Genomic DNA, 19,324 nt, shown 5'->3' with positions numbered 1-19,324 from the left:
AATCCTGCCTGGAAACCCATTGAATGTAGTGGAACATAGCAGGCAGGATATGGACTTTACATAGGACTTGTTGTTATGCTAATTCCTATGAGGGTTCTTTCATTAACTGCCGTGACAGCAAAAACGATTGGCTTATGCCAAACAACATGGACTTGGGCATCCTTAGCTCCCGGCAAATGAAAATCACCATGGTGATTTTGTGCTCTTTGCCAATTTCCTACTCTGGAGCCCTTCACTTTCCTATGTGTCAGTTTCCCCATCTGTAAAATGGAGCAGATTCTTATCCTTCCTTTCTTTTTTTTTTTAAACTTCTCCATCTACAGATAAAAGTTGTCATGGTTCATGTTAAAGGGAGCCCCGAAGCCTCACTGCCTCCATTTTCAAAAGTGACTAGTGATTAGAGGTGCCCTACTTGTCAGATCTTGGAGCCAGAAAGCACTGTGCAGCTGTGCTAGGGAGCCCACTGTAAGGGGAACTCAAGTTGGACACCCAGAATCAGTAGTCATTTTTGAAACGTGCGGGCCCACAATAATCAAAATGGGTCGTTTTCTTCTCCTACCAAGCTTCCTGGAATTTCCGAAACACCGTTGGGAGCGCAAGATTTCGCCGTCTCCTAAACCACCTTTCCACCAAGTGAATGGTCCAGTTACACTTTTTGGCCAGGCCTTGTATCTCAGACTGCAAAGGGAGAGAAGTGGGTCAGTGGCAAAAAAGAACATCTACATTCGGTATCAGCTTCATTGAATTTATATTTTAAATTCCAATGTCCTGAAACAGGAAGGACAGTCAATTTAAAAAAAAAACCCAAATAATTAATGTTATCTATTTAGTTTCCCCAGGATGTAATTCTTTAACATTCATCATTGACATGTTCTCTCTCAAATATTCTGTATAAAAAGGACACAATGATTCCCCCTCGCCATGGACACATTGTGCAGTTTTATGATGCAAGCTCCTGTGGCCTCATTCATGTAAATGAAGCAGATGTGAGATGCACAGGTCTAGTAGAACAATTGTCTCTCTGTTGGCCTCAGAGGATTCAGAAAGTTAACATTTGTTTTTCATCACTGCAGCATTTACTGCTACGAATGAGAGAGTTGAGGGGCGCGGATTTGGTACAGTGCCATGTAAATTACTCATGGACACATTAGGAGCCACAAAGTGGCTTTAGCAAAGAGAACTAGTGATTATATTGTATAAAGTGAGGGAGGATGGTCTTGTGGTGAAGGCATGTGCCTGGGAGTCAAAGGGGATCTGGATTCTATTCACAACTGCAAAAAATTGCGGTATGACACTGGGAAAGCCTTAATCCCTCCGTGCTTTAGTTTCCTCATCTGTTGGATGGAGATAAGTGCCAGGTCTTAATTATTTTATCTCCAAAGATTAATCCTCTTAACATTCCCATGCTGGTAGATAAGCAATTATCACCTTTTGTTGTACAGGTGGGGAAGTGAAGAAGAGAAGACAAGATGCTTGCCCAAGGCAGAGAAGTTTGCATGTGCAATTTAAGTGTGATCACATGGGCGTGCCCATCTTTGGCCCTATCGGACTAAAGAGAAAGCAAGCCAGCAGGAGAGCCAGGAATAAAACCCTGAAACCCCTGTTCAATTTGTGGTTCTAGCCATTACTCCTTTCTCCTAGGAAACAGCATGGGAACTATAAAGCACTGGCCGTGGGCTGTTAAGAAAGTGAGTGTTTTCAGACAATGTCCATGCTGCGGTATGTCTCTCCCATGAACAGACTGATTCATTTTCTGCGTTTGCAAAATGCTGGAGTCTTATTTTAATTGTTCTCGTTCCAGTTTCAAAACCCCACCCGAGATTATCAAAGATATTTTTATTCCACAAGCAGCCTGTGACTAAACATGTAAGAGTCAAGCAGAAGTCTCCCAGTCTATTGTTTCAATATTATTCCTTTAAAATATAGCATAATATTGTTTTCAACCAACAGATGTTCATTGCTGCTTTCTTCAAGTGCAGTTAAAGATGGATTATTAATGTTACCTCCAGTGAGGATCAACAAACTGACCTGGAACAACATGCCAGCAAATTAAACCAATTTGCTAACTTTTTTATTTTGTATTTTGGATGCTGTATACCTCGCCAGCAGGCTAGTAAAACAAATCCAAATGAATTAAATCATGCACCAATCAGCTGGAACCCATCCCTTGGATGCATGATGTCATTGCGGATAGCTGATTGAAACATTAAGAGCTGGGATTTTCCATCCCCCAAACCACCTTCAAAGAATTAAAATCCTTACTTGGGATGGATGTTTTGTGCATTTTCGGAAATAATTCTCTAAAACAGGGTTTGGCTGCGGCTTTACTCGTGGTACGTTCTTTATACCTAAAGCTTTTGCTAGAGGTATAGCAATATATCTGAAAAAGACAACAGGAAAGACCTCTCAAAACACTTAATGGTTACGGGCATTCAGCTGCTTCTCAAGGAGGCTAAGGAATTAAATCCGAAACATTCTGATCTGTGGTAGGAGATGGGGAATATTCATACGCATCTTCAGTGACAGTGCCGTAAGAAAAAATGAAAGCATCCATAGAGCAGACGCCTGGTCCAGCAGAAAACAGCATCTTACTGCTCATGCACCAGCTCACTGTAGGTTTTGAATTAAATATGGTTCTGAAATGCTAGACATTGCAAAGTTCTTAGCTCTTCCACCCCTACATTTTTCAGAGGCAGGCTGGGATGCTAATGGAGGGAGGATATGCAATAGTCAAGGGAGCCTGAAATAAGAAGGGGTTGCTCTCACCACATGAGTCTGAGGAGGAGGGTGAGCGAGGGGGAGTACGGCTTACCCAAGTCTGGGAGAGGAAGAGGCACTAGTCCCTCTCTGGGCTGTCTCACAGCATCTTCCAGTCAATAAGGCACCTTGCTTATTAGGAGGTCAACTGATGTTCTCTGTGAGGGGTGTGGTTTGACTGACAAATGGCGCAGCATCTCGCACAGCAATGGAGGGCAGAAGCAGCTGCTTTCTGCTCCACCTCCTACAGCTGCCGGGCTACTTAGGCAGGCCACCTGGGAACAAGCCCCCTCACCCGTGCTGATGTCCTGCTTAAAATGAGTTCCTATTACCAGAGCAGTGGTCAGTGTCTTCCTGTTCAAAAGCAGATACGCTGCTGGCCAGCTGGGTGGCTAGTTAAGCAATTGGGCATTTGCTCAGGAGAATAAGACTCTGAATTGGTACAGACATATGATCCAAATCATTTTTGACCTTGAAGAAAAGCGATCTTATCTGGTTCTGTCATAAGTTTGTCTCCAAATATCCCTATTCTACCCGGAAATAGTTATAAAAACATACCAATAGCACTCTTAAAAACAAACAAAAAAAAAAAGGGTGGGTGGGGGGGAGGAAGATGCAAAGCTTAACATGCTCATGCCTGAACCAAGGCATCGACTGCAATCTGTCCTGTAAGGTTCCAGCTTCAGCAACAGTTCAATGATCAGTGCCAGTTTTAAAAAAAAATTATTCATCATTACTAGACCTGCATGGATGCTCACATGGAACTTTGCGACCTCCCCCCCCAGCAGCACATGATATCCCAAGCCTACATGTCTGATCTGAAGAGGAAGGAGGAGCTGGACCAGGAGAGCCATGTAAGGTAAGGAAAGGGCACCAGAATATTTTAAGGGTTGGTTTCATCTAGGGGAAGGGGGAGGAAATTATGGTCTCTTCTTGGAGACACTGAAACTCCAGCCTCTAAACACATCTATGGGAGCAATCACGTCCCACTTTTGCAAGCTGAGCTGCAGGATTTAGACTGTGAAATTGCAGGCGGTGCTGTTGGTGGTGGAGAGTTGGGACACCTAAATAATGACCATATGCCAATCAATTTATTCTACCTTTATCACCTGTACTATCCTTTTCTAGTGTAACCATTGGCTAAATCTATCCTTCTGAAATAATCCGCATGCAGACCTAAACACATTTTAGTTTGCTAATATCCTTAGAGCTGAGCGGAAGAAACAGAGTAAAATTACATACAAGAGTCTTACCTTTCAATGAAGAATCGGACCATCAGCAACACAAAAGCATATGGTATCGTGGCATATAATTGGTATGGCTTTGGAAAGACAATGCCATCACGGTCTTCAAAATCTGCCCAGGTACAGTTGGCAGGCATCCAAAAGTTCTCCCACCAGAACCAGCTGTTGAGTGTCTTTAATATGGATGCCATGCGAAGCAGGAGGAAAAGTAACTTCAACTTGGTCCTGACATTAAAAAGAAACCACATGTATATCACTAGCAAATAATATATTGAGCATTGTTGTTTTTAGGGTAGGTGGTTAGAATAAATAAAAAACTCAATGGAAAATGAAAAATTAGGGCCAGATCTTGAGTTGGTGTAAACTGGTGTCACTCCATTGACTTCAATGGCTCTATGCTGACTTATACCAGCTGAAGAGCCGACTGGCTGTCTGTATGAATCAGCTGCAGGGGCAATTTCTTCTTCAGGGTAGGCAAGGGATTAACTTCAGTCTAGCATCTCTCTCTTCTTGCACTGAGGCTTAGAAGAAGGCTGTTTGGAAGATAGAGACAGCAGAAAGCACTTGGGAAAGTTGGGCTCCATGTTCAGGACCACAGAGCTACAATGAACTTTAGCATTTTCTGTTTCTTTTTCCATTTACCTTTGCTTAATTTGAAGTGTTAACAAACATTATCCCCTAGGGAAGAAACCTTGCGGACTACAATTTTTCTCCTTCCCCTGGCTCATTTCCCCAATTTACAATAGCTTAGTAAATAATCAATCAGATCTACTGAACCCACATTTATAGTCTATTGAGTAAACACACAGGACAGGTCTGATTTTGCATAGCACTGTGTAGAGTATCACTTGTCCAAATTAAGTGCAAGATAAAAAGGGGGGAGGTGGAGGAGAAGGGAACCCAATTCTGTATTAATGCGCATACTAACATTTGGCTCTCAAATCACTCCTGCTTAGTAGGCGGGTGGCAAGAGATTTAGAGTCCTAATTCTGCAAACACAGCCATCCATAGCACTAAGCATCATATTCACAGAGAGCAGCCCCATAAAAGACAGCTCTGCAGGAACTGGATATTCTTTTATATAGGAAATGCTGAAATTTTGACATTTGCCTTAGTTCCAAATGGGAAGGAAATGCCAAAAATAAATAAATAAATTCTTTAAAAAAAAAAGAGAGAAATAAATCAGAATTTCCCACTAAATTAAAAGTTTGGGAAAATTTTGAGTCAACTGAAACATTTTGTTTTGATAAGATTTAAAATTGTGGGTGTTTTCCCCAATTTTATGTACAATATCACAAAACAGAAATAAAAGTTGTTTGGAAATTAAAAAAAAAATCACAACAAAATGTTTCAATGAGGTCAAAATGCCTTGTTTCTATACAAAATTTCATCAGAATCGATACACTGCAGCAGAACGTACCACTTTAATGGAATCAGCATTTTCAGATGGAAAAGTGTTCCGTTGAGAAAATGCTGACCAACTCCATTCCTAAAGTGTACTACTTCCTCCGTAGTGGGATGGTTTGCAATCTTAATCCTGGATTGAATGTTAAGAGTTTATCTCCTTATTTGCATGCTGAGGATTGCGTGTGAGCTCACATGTCCTCAGGCAGGCCCATTTTTTCTTCATATCTGACCCATTTTTACTCTGTACAACTCTGAGTAAAGGATCATTCAGTGCGCCAAGCTCTTAACCTTGTTTGCACTCACATGTAGCTTCTACCTACACTGGATTGTGACACCCAGCCACACACACACGCACGCAAACTTTTCAGATTCAGACCTTAGTCATTTCTGAGACACATTTTTACTCAACTACAGAAAGTCCATTTATTGGGCATCCATTTTTGGATGCTTTTTTAAAAGCGATCTCTTCTGGAGCCTTTCGGCAGACCTGTGAAACACCTTGTGTGTCACAGGACTGTGTCGTATGGAGCTGTGATAATCCAGATACTTTTAATGAAGTTACTGGCCATACACAGTAGTCAGTATTGAAACATAAATAACTCAGCCATTTAATATTTTTAAATAGCAGAAGGGGATAATAAAAATCTACTGCATGGATTGTGTGGGTATATGTATAAAATAAGGAGGAAAAAAGAACCAGTTGTCCCTGGGCAGAGACCTTGTATGCTGAGTTTTGGCCTAGAGCAAATTTTTATTGCTGAATTATAAACTCCTGGAAGTAGGGATTTATAATGGGCCTGTTAACAGACCCTTAACTATAGCTATCAGGCGCCATGATAATAATGGAGCAGAGCTTTAAACCCTGATATTTCAGTTCAGACATACTGCTTAAAGACTAGAAGGAGAGACTCCATTATACAGCCATGGTCCCTAATTATTTTTTTTAACCAGACTGAACTGCAAACTGTCAAAAGCTGTAACTGTTTATAATGCACAATAAAAAGAGCCCAGTCTGATGTAACAGGGTGGAAAGAGCACCAAAGTTCAGCCTCTGGTGTGATGCAGAATGGATTGTATACACCCTACATATTGAAATATTGAGGACAGCATATATCTTTATATTGGATGCTTATCTTTAAACACACCCTTAAGTGTTTTGCTGAATTAGGCCTGAAGGGCTGAGTCACAGCCCCTGGATGTTAATGGTAATCTTTCCATTCACTTAATCAGGACCTTAGGTCTAAATTGTAAATTCAGGGGGCTTCTGCAGCACCGGAAAGGTGAAGGATTCGTCCAGTCCCAACCGGGCCGTGCAGCAGCGGAAGAGATCCAGTGGCGTTAGAACAATTTTTATAGTGGGGATGCTGACCGCCATCAAACAAAACTGTAAACCTGCCACCAGGAGGCTGCTCAAGGCAGTGCCTGGGCCTGAGAGGTCAACTCTAGCTCTGATCTCAGCCCAGCACAACAGCATGGTCCTGGACTGTCTAGTAGTTTTATCTCTGACCTTTACCATTCCATCATTTTTAGGTGTCCTACTAAAAAAAAACCCTGCAACCACTGCCTGCTCTGTGTTTGTTTCGGTTATGTCAGGTACCACCTTCCTAAACCCCAGGGAATTTTGAAAACTCCTCCTGCTACGTCCTTTGAAATTTTATTTCTCCTATCATTAAGGATATGAATACATACAAGTCACCTCAGCTGCACCCATTTATCCCCATCCACCTCTCTTTCTCTCTCTCGCCAGGCACTTCCACAGATGCACAACAGCTGCTCCCAGAAAACCTCCATTTTAACCTTACGTTTTAATACTAATTTTCTTTTTTAAGCCTGGTCCCAGTATTCTGTCTGGCCTGCCCTTTCCGTGTGCCCCCTATTGCAGCACTCAGTGCATACACTGTGCCTTGTTCACCACCCCTACAGTGACTGCCACTGGTAATGGGATCCTCTTTACTAAGAAGATAGGAACAGCTAGACTGGGTCAGACCAATGGTCCGTCTACCCAGTATCCTGTCTTCCAACAGTGGCCAATGCCAGGTGCTTCAGAAGGAATGAATAGAACAGATCATCATTAAGTGATCCAGCCCACTGGCTATTCCCAGCCCCTGGCAAAGAACAATCCTGCCTGTCCTGGCTCTTAGCCATTGATTGTCTGCCTCAAATCAGTATTTTGACTGCTTTCTTGTGGCCAGTCCCTTCAGGTGATTTTTGCCCAGTAACGATTAAATGGTGGCTTTGAAGGCTGCGAGACGCTGGGGGAAAGGGCATGCCCTGCATCTGAGCCAGCTCATTTGCCTCCAGGACCCTTTGGGGGCAGGGTGGGGTGTGTGCAGCATTTCTCGTTACACTTGTTAGGAAGGCGCCAGAGGGGTAGCCGTGTTAGTTTGTGTACAGCAAAAACAACGAGAGGCCTGGGGCACCTTAAAGACTGAAAAACATCTGCTGGCATAGGAAGGTGTCGCCGGCACTAGTGCCCTTTCACTTCCCTGCAGCCACAAGCCAGCCATGGTCACAGCCAGACATGCCCCATTCATTGCCCCGAGCAGTGCTGGGGGCTCTTGCTTCCTCCCCTCTTTGTACTTCCCGGTTCTGGCTGTCCTAGGTGAGGGTGGTGGGAGGGGCCTGCCGAGGCCTTTCTTACACTGGGGCATCCCAATAGAGCAGGCTATGGGTATCTCTACACTGCAAGCCTAGCGATGTGAGCACAGGGTTCCTGGTGCGCTTTGACAGCTCACGCTGCCACACTGCTATGTTTAGCCATGCCGGTGCAGAGGAGGCTAGGGCAGGTCCACCCGAGATGCAATCCCACCTTGGATTGCAGCGGTGACATGCCCTGTATTGGAATGGACAGTCCAGGTCAGATTTAAGGCCCATTGCCAGAGCAGTAGCTGGGAAGTTTGCCCTATTAATGCTTCTGCTGTAGAAAGACAGAAGACTTCACTCCCCGTGGCTGCGAATCTGGCCGTTTCCACGAGCACCAATTTCTAAACACGCCATTTAAATAACACTAGAATTCAGCTGTTTCCACCCTAAATAGAATCGAGCAAATGCTTGGCAGCTGTCAAATGCCGGCACATCAGCGGAGTTGGCAAACCTGTGGTGCCACAAAGCCCAGCACCCGCAGATCTAGTCAGTGCACAACCCCAAGCCTGTTATTTTCTGGCTGCACTTGTGTTTTGGTTCGGCGGTTTTCACAACAAGCTTATTTCAGGCTGCCATCCAACCGGCAGCTCTAGAACATAAACGTGCTACTGAACAGCCATTCTTAGAGCCAGATTCTGCTCTCCGGTCACGCAAGTGTAAAACTGGATACATCCCACTGACTTGTGTTCAAGTTAGTTACAGTAGCATAAATCGAGGCTAATTGCACTGGCTATCAGGGAATTTATCTGGATTTATACCAGTGGAACCGAGATCAGAATCTGATTCCGGGATTCCAAGGACAGTCAACTTTTGTTTTGTTTGCATAAAACTCTCACGCAGTTTTTTCCTCACAGTAGTTCCAAACTTGCTTCCACTGCAGCTAAGCTCATGCTGCCTTGATTTGTGGCTGGCTCTTCCAGGAATCTTGAAAGCATGCCCAGTGGCAGTCTCTTACTTGCTCAAAGCGCTATGTCCGATGTCCTTTTCTTCTAGTTCCAAACAGAGCCAACCAAGCAGATGTGTGTGTTTGCTTTGGAATTAAGTACAGCTGAATGCACCAAGCTCTGCTGAACCACTGTGAAAACACCTCCACTGCCCCAAAGTCCAATCCTACTTCCCAGTGGCAGGATTGAGAGCTTTGCCATTGACTTCCAGGCCCTTGCAGAGGATGGTCTCTCAATGAAACGAACTTTGGGAAACTGGAAAGTTCCCTTGAATCCTAGAAATTAGAGACATTCTATTAGGGAAGCTAATCCACCACTGCTAAGGAAAGACCTTCTTCTCCGGCCTGTCCAGTCACGTTTTAAATGACCTGATGCAAAGACAGGAAAATCAGGACTGATCGGTTGAAGAATTTCAGACTGGCTCTACTGTATCCTTATTGTAATTTTAGCATGAAGCACATGCACCATGAGAGAATACCAAAGTGATGTTCATTTTAAAGATCTATTTCTTAGACTTCTTGAAATGTTCTGTTGAAATATTCTTACCTTGTACTTTTAAGAGCATTAGGCAAAGGAGGCCAGGTTTTGGTTGCCATAACCGAATCAGTTGGGTTTTCCCCAACCAAAGCCAGATACTGTGTGTTACCAGGCTCCATTGCCACTAGCCTCTGGGGAAAGTATAAATGAAGAGCTTGGATTTGGCCTCATTCCACAAAAACCAGGACGGTTTTTCAAAAATCTCGATTGGTTGAGCCACTCTTCTGAAAAGCCAAAACCAGACTCAGGGCTAGATGATATTTTATCCAAAATACAGTTTGGGGGCAGGGCAAGTCAGAGTGTCTTTCCTTAGCTTTCAATATAATGAAAAGGCAAATAGAATGTAGGGGTTGCGTAAGTGGGGATGCGTCTCTAAGAGTCTTGTTAAACTACCTACGGGGCATGAGAGGAGACAGACAGAGCAGATCCAGTAGAGCACAGTGCAATCAAAGAGCTGGGAAGTTAAATTATGCGGCAAGACTGGTAAAGCTGGTAGAGTGACTTAGAGAAGAGCAGATATGACTGAAGTTTCCAAGATGCTGCGAGAGAGAGAGAGAAGCTACTCCACGCTATTAATCATCAGTGCTAAACAGGGAAAGGTGCAGAGTGTTAAGACTAAATAGGACACAGATTCACCAACCACAGCGTTTGATGCTTAAGACCAGGCAAACAAAGGCTCCAAACGTGCTGTTTGTTGGTCTTAGCAGCAGACTTTGTGGTCTGCTAACACCAGGCGGCGTGTACATCCTTCACCGTGAAGGATCCCAAGATCTATTGTTAATTGACTCAGTGATTCCTTAGCAGTTGGAAAGAAAAAATGTTTTGCCCAAGCTCAAATTCGGGAGGTTATACAATCTCCTACCCTCCTGAGGGCAGCAGGAGCACTATGTAAAATAGGTACATTTAAAAAAGAAAAAAGCTAAACAAAGACAGGCATTTAGCAAATATCCAGGATTATTAGGGCAGTGTGTACAGATACTAATCAGCTGACTGGATAGTGTTCACATAATGGAACGTTCTGACACACTCAATGTCAAATGCACCATGGTACGTGGGAACTGGAAATAAACGAATGCTGCCTCATACCTGGTGCTCATCGTAAGGAGAATACGTGCACACCCCAAAACAAGCACAAAGCTGGATGACACAAATCCCGATTCGTTTTTGCTTAAGTGTGAGGCAGTCTCGTCCGCACTGAAAGCTGCAGTGCACTGGTCTGAAGGGTCGGGCCTGGTTCAGTGCTCATTAAAGTTAATGGAAGCACTCTCTGCGGTCAGTACACATTATTGGATAACAGGAAAAACCTAAAATCAAAACAAATTCCTCCCACTCTGCACCTTTGCCTTTTCATTCCCACCACGTCTTCCAGATCTTGTCCCTGTTCTTTATTTACTTTACCCCTTCCTCCGTCCTGTTCCACTCCCCTTCACTGCACTCCATTCTGTCCTCACGCGCCCTGCTGCCTTCTCCCCATCTGTCACTCCGGATGTAGTATCTTTCCCTATTGCCTCTCACTCACCCATTCTCATCTCCACCTCCTCCTCCACTGGCAGTGCATGTTCCACACAAGCATTCCTCCCACGCCTACTCCTTTCCCTACCTTCAGCCACCCTGGGGGCTCTCTTCCTGTTCATCTTATTCCCATGCCTCTGCTTCCATCCCTCCCACTCCCTACAGAACTCATGCTCCACTTCCGAACAGCTCACCTCCGCCTGTGATCCTCCTCCTCCTCCTCACTGAAATTTCGGTCTCTTCTTCAGTGCTTACCCCATCCCACGTTGAGCATCTCTCCCACCCCCAGAGGTGCATATCCCCACAGGTTAATATCCTCCGTCTCTTGTCCATACTCTCTCTCCTTTCAGCTTCTTCCTTCTCTGAAGTCCACTCCATGCAGCTCTTCTCTCCCTTCTGCTTCCAGGTCACTAACATACATGGCCCCTTGGCTCCTTTCCTGGCTTTGATGCATGGCTGTCCCTTTTCTTGCTCATCTAAGTCTCCCCCTTCCTTTAACTTGAATTACTTCAGCATCCACACTGATCAGCCCTCAGACCCACCCATGGCCTCTCATTCACTTTCAGCTGGCAACACTGGAGTGACTCACTGGCTTGGCCATTCCTCCTCTTTTCTCACCACATCTTTATGGTCATTTCCCATTTACCAGGCACTCCACCGTCATCCTTTTGTGATCTCCAGTCAACCACCCTCTGAGGCTTTCAGATGCCTCTTCCCTAACTACCCTTGCTATCTCTTGACAATACAGGCTCCAACTCCTTCCACTGCACCCCTTCCTTCTGTAATCAGACTAACCCTTTAAAGAACTGCTCTCCTCCTCCCACTCTTCACTCTTGCATACTAGTCCTCAGCCTTGCCTCTCCTCCTGTGCTGCAGATTGGCTCTGGAGACTATTTTTCGACAGATGGGACATGAGGTTTTCCCTAGCGAGTAGCTAAGGAGGTTCTTGATGCAAGCTAAATCCATCCAAGACAGAGATGAGGCTGGTGAGCAAAGAAAAGCACTCTGAAGAGTGCACAGAAACAGTGCTGGGTTTTTTGGTTCAGGGTACACACGCTGACCTGGTCAATTCAGTCTGTAGCTTAGGAGTACTCCTGGATTCCTCATAGATAATAAGCACTCACATAACAGCATCCACAAGTAACATTTTCTACCATTTCCGGTTGGCAAGAGACTCCATCCCATCCTAACTGACAAAGACTTGGCCTCCATTATCTCGTCCGAGCTGGACTACGGCAATGCAATATACATAGGAAACCATCAGCCCTCAGGAATCTCCAACTAGTACAGAACACTGCAGTATCTGCTCAGCAACACAGGCTACCGGGAGCACATCAAACCCGTTCTCCACTCTCTTCATGGCTTTCCCATAGAATAATGAATCAAGTTCAAGTTCTCAGTCCTTATGTGCAAGGCTCTGGGCCCAGCATATCTAAGACATCACCTAAAACTTGGTCTGAAGACCAGGGTTGACAGCTATGCTCCTGTAGCACAAGTGAACTTTCTGTCATAACCAAATCAAGCAACCCTCCACTCCCCACACAATCCTCCCCCTGGGGAGAGTGCAAGAGAGGGCGTGAACCACGTGACAGATATTAATCACATTGCTTAGTGCACTTCTGGAAGGCACTCAAATACTACATTGATTAAGGTGATGGAGCCTCCACAGAATAAGAAATGAAACCGTAGGTAAACTTGGCAGGATTCCAAAGGACGCAGAATGGTCCAGGCTCATAAGTACTGAGACACAGCTGCTGAATAATGTTCCTTAGCGGTTTTGAAAATAATTGTAAAATAGCATTTTTACAAAACTGCCAAGTGACAGTCCACACTCTCTCTAGCAAGCTTGTGATATACGGCTAGCAAAAGGCATACTCGACTCACATTTGGCCCCAAATTTAGATTTTGAAAAAAACCACGCTTTTACAAAACTTAAGAGCAAAAAAAGTTGCTTTGTGAAATTAAAGTTAAAAATGACACTCATGGAAACGTGTAAAAAACCAACACCAAACCAAAACCAAGCCAAACATACAGTCCTCTGAATAATGTACAACTTCAGCATTGCAGCACTGTGCTGGCACAGGAGATTCTGAAAGTGAAATTGACTCACAACTAACTACTACATTCCTTTCCCAAACAGAGATATGCAAAAAAATAAAAAACAAAACAACTTATCCTTTGATTTTTAAAAAGTTGATTGTCACGTGTGTCTCCCTCTCTCCCCCTTTGCAAAACTAGCCCACCAAATCTTTTCATTGGGTTCTTTAAGATCCCTGAACCCAAACTAAGCCACCATCTGTTGCAGGGGTGGCCAGAATTATGGAACCTCTAAGCTGCATACGATAATCTTCAGAAGTTTGAGAGCCGGGGCACACCTGCCGGAGCTCGGGGCTCCAGCCCTGCGGGGTGCATGCCTGCCTGCTAGGTAGAAGCCTTCGTGAGCTGCACTTTAACTGTATAAGAACTGCATGCGGCTCAAGAGCTGCTGTTTGGCCACCCCTGATCTATTGGATCACTTACAGGCTTAAATCTACCATTCATCATTCTCAATGGCTCCAAGGCTTTGGATACGGAGTTAAATGCAACTGTCTTTGCAGGGTCATTCTGTATTCGATGTTCAAGATGATCTTTTATTAGGGTGGCACACAGTTCTCTAAATTCACATTTGAGCTTTAATTCAATTGCATCAGCAGCAGCAGCAGCAGGTTCAATTATGAATCAAAGACAAATGTTTCTTAGGGGTAAACCTTTTTCCTGGGGCTACAGCACCTCTCACAAACATATCCATCTCTGTGCCAAATTCTATTTACCTTCCACCTGCTAAATAAGAGCTTTATTTGTACCTGCAACAATGCTGGACCTGCCATAGGAGGAAATAGCATCAAAGTGCAAGGAGTGATTTCACTAGAGTCCAAGGATTCATTACTTTCATCTTTGGTTCAGCAAGGCTCCTGACCCCGTGCAGCAAGCATTCCAGAGTCAGATTTGCCAGGGGAGAGGTACAGCACTTTTATTAACAATCAGAGGATCGGCTCTTTTGGATTTGCTGCAGCTTCTAAAAAACTCTTTTGTACTGGGCATGCTAAGAGTTTTAGTACAGTGAGACACACGAGCACCTTCGCCGACCCTAACAAGAAAAGCCTGCTCATTCTTCTAATCAGGAATGTAAGATGGGCAGCCACATCCCAAGTGCTTCCTTGTGGTCAGAGCTCGCTCTATGGCACCCTGCCTCTGTTTTCCCCTCTCCACAGGGCCCTTTAAGAACTGACTCAATCCAAAGATAATTCAGACAATCTCCTCCTGGAGTCCCATTTACTGAATTCTCAGGTGCATACTGGCTGTAAGCCTCAACCCTGGGTCAGCATCTCTTTGCTGATCATCCAAAATAAAACACAAATTTCTCACACTCTTCAGCCCAGCCCTACCCTCCCTGAGGCCCTGTCTTTCTGCTTCCCAGCACCTTCTGCCTGTAGTTTGTCCTTCTCCACAGGCCTATCTAGCTGGGCCTTTGCAATCTTTCCCCTGTTGTACAGGCTGCCTCTCTGCCTGGAGAGTTCTCCCCATTTTCCTTCACTTCTATTCTCTGTGCCACTCACAGCTGCTCATTTATCGGAATAGCTCCTCCTCGGGCCTCTTTCTCCTCTCCTGAGGAGACAGCCACTCCAATGCCCCAGACTGCACAGTCCACATCTAATCATTCAGATAGGAGGCTACAAAGCAGCAGGCCAACATTTAGCCTGACTGCTACATAAAGGATTAAAGGGCCCTTTTCAAAAGGATTAATAGAGATTAGCATGTCACCTAAACTTTTGGCCTTGAGCAACAAGCAGGGCTTGAAAACTCTGGGAGGCCCTTGCCTGTTACTTGTTGAAATCGCACTTGTCATGGAGAGATATCAGAAGCAAAGCTAGCAATAGCATTGCCAATCCCATCATTAAAAAGCAAAAAGTCAGGCCTCAAAAAAAATCACGATTGCCTTAAAATGATTAAAACAATAGACAATCGATTCTTCTAATTTGCCGTAACTCTTTATGTTTCACGCTTCCACGATTTTCTTTACAAACAATCTTTTCTCCTTTACCGTTGCAGATGACGGGAATTTTGCCATTGACTGCAACAATCACAAGATCAAGCCCTAAGTGTGCACCTATTTTTTTTTAACCCGAGTCAAATCTTCCCATGATTTGGTTTTTTAAGCCTTAACTCTAGAGCAGAGCAGTTCCATGTGATCTAAACTGACTCATGGTTGCCTTCCCTTTGGTATTGGTTAGTTTCACTGCAGCATCCTCCCACCTTTATATTTTAAAATTAATTTCACCAGTGATAATTTTTAATGTTAAAAATATAGTCCCGATGGCCGTTACAGCGCCAGCCAAAAAACAGCAATCGTCCTGTGCCTCTGTCCATCAGAGGCATGGCCTGATTTGCATCCTTAGCATCATGTGTCTCGACTTTGATGGATCATCTTTTTTGGCTGACAGGAGCAGTCTACGTTCTAACATGTGAACTGTCGAAATGGCTTGGTGCTTAAACAATTTCTCCCACTCCACATTTATTTAAATATGCTATCACTATGACCCATTTAAAGTTTGCACTCACAGGCTACATCGCACCGCAGGGATGACTCCCTGAAGAATTATGCAAATATAACTGGTGACAGAGCAGAGGAAAGCTGAAAGCAGTCAAACTTGCTGGGTCTCTTAAGAGGGAGCTATGAAGTAATATGCAAGCACAACAGAGTTGAGTTACGAATGCTGTAGGACCTCTAACTCCAAATTTCCTCATTAATAACTATCAAATTTGAACTATAGAATTTCATTAACAGTTTTAGCATTTAATTGAGTCAGAAGATTTTTATGTCTCTTATTACTCTATCGCATTACCTATTATTCAATTACTATTGTAGCATATATAAAATAGGGCTCACTCAGTAGCAATTGCTATACCTAAGGCAGCAGCTCAGTTTTTATTTTACTTTCCGTTTTCTCATGCGCCCCTTTCAGGCTGAAAATGTTCATGCTGTGCCTCTGCCCCAATGTGAATTGTTCTGGAGAGTTTGAATACATCCATTCCGCTCAGTTCGGAGGGAAAGTGAAAACAATTAAACTCTTGCTACACTGTTACAGAGCTATGGGGGTGCTATTTTAAACTTGAAACACGGCATGGCAATAATGCGGGATAAGGAGTACGATAAAAAACCTCTGAACTAGTTTTGAATTAATCAAGTTATGACAGCATGCCCTCTGGAAAATGTAGTTAAATATACAGTTGCTTGATTCATGACAGATGCCCTGTATGTTTGGACAGCCCCAGAAATGCTCGCCAATTGGTTCAAGAGCCTACCCGTAGTGAAGGGTCAAGCACAGTCATTCCATGATAGGAAAGGGTTAAACAAACATGAATGAATAATAAAATACATTAATATTAATAATAATGCTGCCCAAAGACACATGCAGGCAGGAGAAGAGCTTATAGGAGTGTTGATCCCCAGCCTGCCAGCTACATATAGCGACTGCTCAGACTTGCATGCTCGTTTCAACTGCTTCTGTCACATCAAAATCAGGAGTTAGGATGAACCCCCTATGCACTCCTGTTAGTAGCTCTCCTCAGATTCCTGCAGGCTGTCCTCTCCTCTGCCAATACTTTTCTTGCACACACCAAAACCAACAGGAGGGGGAGACTGAAAATTCGCAGTACAGTAGTCCAGCTATTGTCTGTTTTTTTTATGTCACAGCAGCTGATTCCCAGCTCTTGCCTCAAATCAAGATAGATCTTCGGCTGATGTAAATCAGAGTAACTCCCAATAATATCAGTGGTGCTATGCCAGTTTACACCAGCAGAGGATCTGACACGGAGGCTGGGAAATTACAAAATCTAAAAGGTATAAATTACATGTACAGGCCAAAAAGAACCTGTGGGTTTCCTCATAAAGAGCTCTCCATATGGGCATGCAAAGTGTGATACCATCACTTTGAAAGTACTAGTTGTGGTAGCTCGTTTCAGTGTGCAATTTGTGGCAATGCCTGCTTCAAATCTTTGGTCAGAATGAACTTAATATACAACAGACATCTCCTGTTCTGACATTAAATCTACTTTTCCCCCCGCCCCCAGAACATTTTTTTTTAAACAACACTAAATCACAGCCATCTTTTTCATGTGACTTGAATTCAAGTATTTTCCTAAAACATACAAAATAGACAAACAAAATTATCTCTGTGGTTAGTTCACATGGTCTTCCTGTTAAAAACCATTTTTCACTCCTTCAGTTTAAGAATTTGGCAATGTTCCATTCAAACTTCATAAAATAGTGATCAAACAGGTGAAATCGGAGAGGAGCAAAAGCTGCCATTCTAACCTTTATTCTCTAATTTAAAAAGAAAATATATTGCAAAATATCCCCAAATAAAAAACATATAAAGGAGTTTTCAAATAAGGGCTTGGTAAAACCTTTTCCAAACATCTGGCACATTCAAACACTTTGTTTTAAGTTGTGTTAGTAGATTTGCTGCTATTTTTCTTTATGAGTCAGCCAATGTTAGAAACCAGCACATGCTAACAGCTCAGATCCTCAATATACAGTGTGAAAGGAAAAAGTGCCTACCTTTGCAGCGTTTCAGTCAAAGAGCATGCTAGTGTGTTAGCAAAGAGCAGGCATGTATGTTGGCTACTTTCTCAGAGGTAAACACGCCCCATCTGCAGAACGCTTTCAAATTCTTCAGAGACCCACCCAGTAAAGCTGCAATTCAAGAGTTCTGACTTAGGGCAATCCTGATGTTATGCAAAACCACTGGATGCAACTTATGAGTAGTAACACAGAATGTCTTCACTATTGCTTGTTTTTGGACTGGAGTCAATATTCACAAAATTTGGACCAGGGTCTAAATTTCCCCCAAATTCAAGAGTTTTTTGATCAAAGGGTTTATAACTCCATTTTTTTGTGTGCATGCGCGGAGGGAGTACAGCATCCTTTATGAGCTGGGTGCATTTCATTTCTTCAGTCCTACAACATAAAGCTAAGAGTGGTATTCAAAGTGAAGCAGCACAGAAACATTTAAGTTGAAGGTTTACTTCAGAAAGATAACATTACCACTTTGCTGTGCAACTCAGAACTATTTCTGCATTTTCCCACATTTGAACTGTGACTGTGAGCCAAACCAACAGAACATCTAAGAACGCTTTCCCAATTAGGGAAGCGTGGAGCAAGTTGATTCATGTATCACTTGGTTAATACAGTGCCTTTCATTTAATAAGGCCACTGGCATATTTGTGATGCACTGATTCACAACCTCCTCACTGTTGCTCTCATCTGCCCCAAACCCCTGTGTGACTGAAGGAAATTCAAGCCTGTTTTAGATAGGCTTGAAAGAATTAGATTTTTATTGGTGTCAGTATTCACTGATTTCGTGGACATGCACCAATCAAAATATATTTCCATCTATAAACAATTGAAATGTACAGCTAGACGAAGTAAGAAAAAATGTTGCTTGAGGACTTGAGAAAAAATCCAGTGATTTAGACTTTTGAATTAGGCTTGTTACAAATGGACTAGTGAATGAACAGTAAAAACAGGTATGATTTGTTAATCTAAGGATATTTACTCTAGATAATTTGTGACATGATGTTGACAATGTGTGTGTTAATTGTTTTTAAAGCTTTAACTTTCTGAATCTCAAGGTCTACGGTCATTAAATAATTGTCTGCCACTCCATAAATTCCCATTACTGTGAAAATTTAAAACTGATCATCTAAAAAAAATGCTTAAAATAAACACTGAAATGATCCATTGAAATTATATTAAAAAACCTGAATTCTGCCAAGCCTAGTTTTAGACAAGAAAATGAAAGACACCAGTTTTAAACACCTTTTAAAGCATTTCTTAGGTGCTGCTCATCACAAGACTTGGACCCCATTAAAACATCAGCTAAAGATAGAGCTTAACCAACAAGCTAACAACTCTAAGTCATCTCCATCAACTGGCCAAAGCTGTCCACTGATCTTTCAGTTATCACCACACTTCGCACGTTCGGAGGCCTTCCATTGGGAGAAATCACAGACCTCAACACCAAGGGAAACCAAAGCAAACTAGATGCAGCTTACCCATTACACTAAAAATAGCCAAAAACCATCTCTGAAGTTCAACCATCAGAGAAAACTAAACTGCTTTCACGAAACTGCTTGTTCCTTTGTATACATCTATTACATCCTTTGGAGAAGCTAGAAGGATGTGATCCACCTGCTTGGAAATGTCAAGCCTCTCATTCTCTACTCTCTTTGGCACTA

At 43.2% G+C, this 19,324-nt stretch overlaps 1 protein-coding gene across 1 annotated transcript in view; it reads right to left on the bottom strand.

The window, feature by feature from the left end:
- CERS3 (ceramide synthase 3) overlaps nucleotides 1–5,085 on the bottom strand; it is a 37,438-nt gene extending 32,353 nt beyond the window's left edge. Inside the window, exons 1-3 of the mRNA XM_067555594.1 lie at nucleotides 4,011–5,085; nucleotides 2,263–2,380; nucleotides 560–678 (exon numbers count right to left, since the gene is read on the bottom strand). Coding sequence (XP_067411695.1) covers nucleotides 560–678; nucleotides 2,263–2,380; nucleotides 4,011–4,249 — 476 coding nt within the window. The 5' untranslated portion in view covers nucleotides 4,250–5,085. The remainder of the gene's footprint in view (nucleotides 1–559; nucleotides 679–2,262; nucleotides 2,381–4,010) is intronic.
- Nucleotides 5,086–19,324: the final 14,239 nt, after the last annotated feature.

The sequence above is a fragment of the Emydura macquarii genome, unplaced genomic scaffold (genome assembly GCF_026122565.2).
Source record: "Emydura macquarii macquarii isolate MOO-44397 ecotype Brisbane River unplaced genomic scaffold, CSIRO-AGI_Emac_v2 contig_1644, whole genome shotgun sequence".
Taxonomy (NCBI): domain Eukaryota; kingdom Metazoa; phylum Chordata; order Testudines; family Chelidae; genus Emydura; species Emydura macquarii.
Note: the sequence above shows the minus strand (reverse complement) of the source record. Positions and strands in the feature narration are given on the sequence as shown.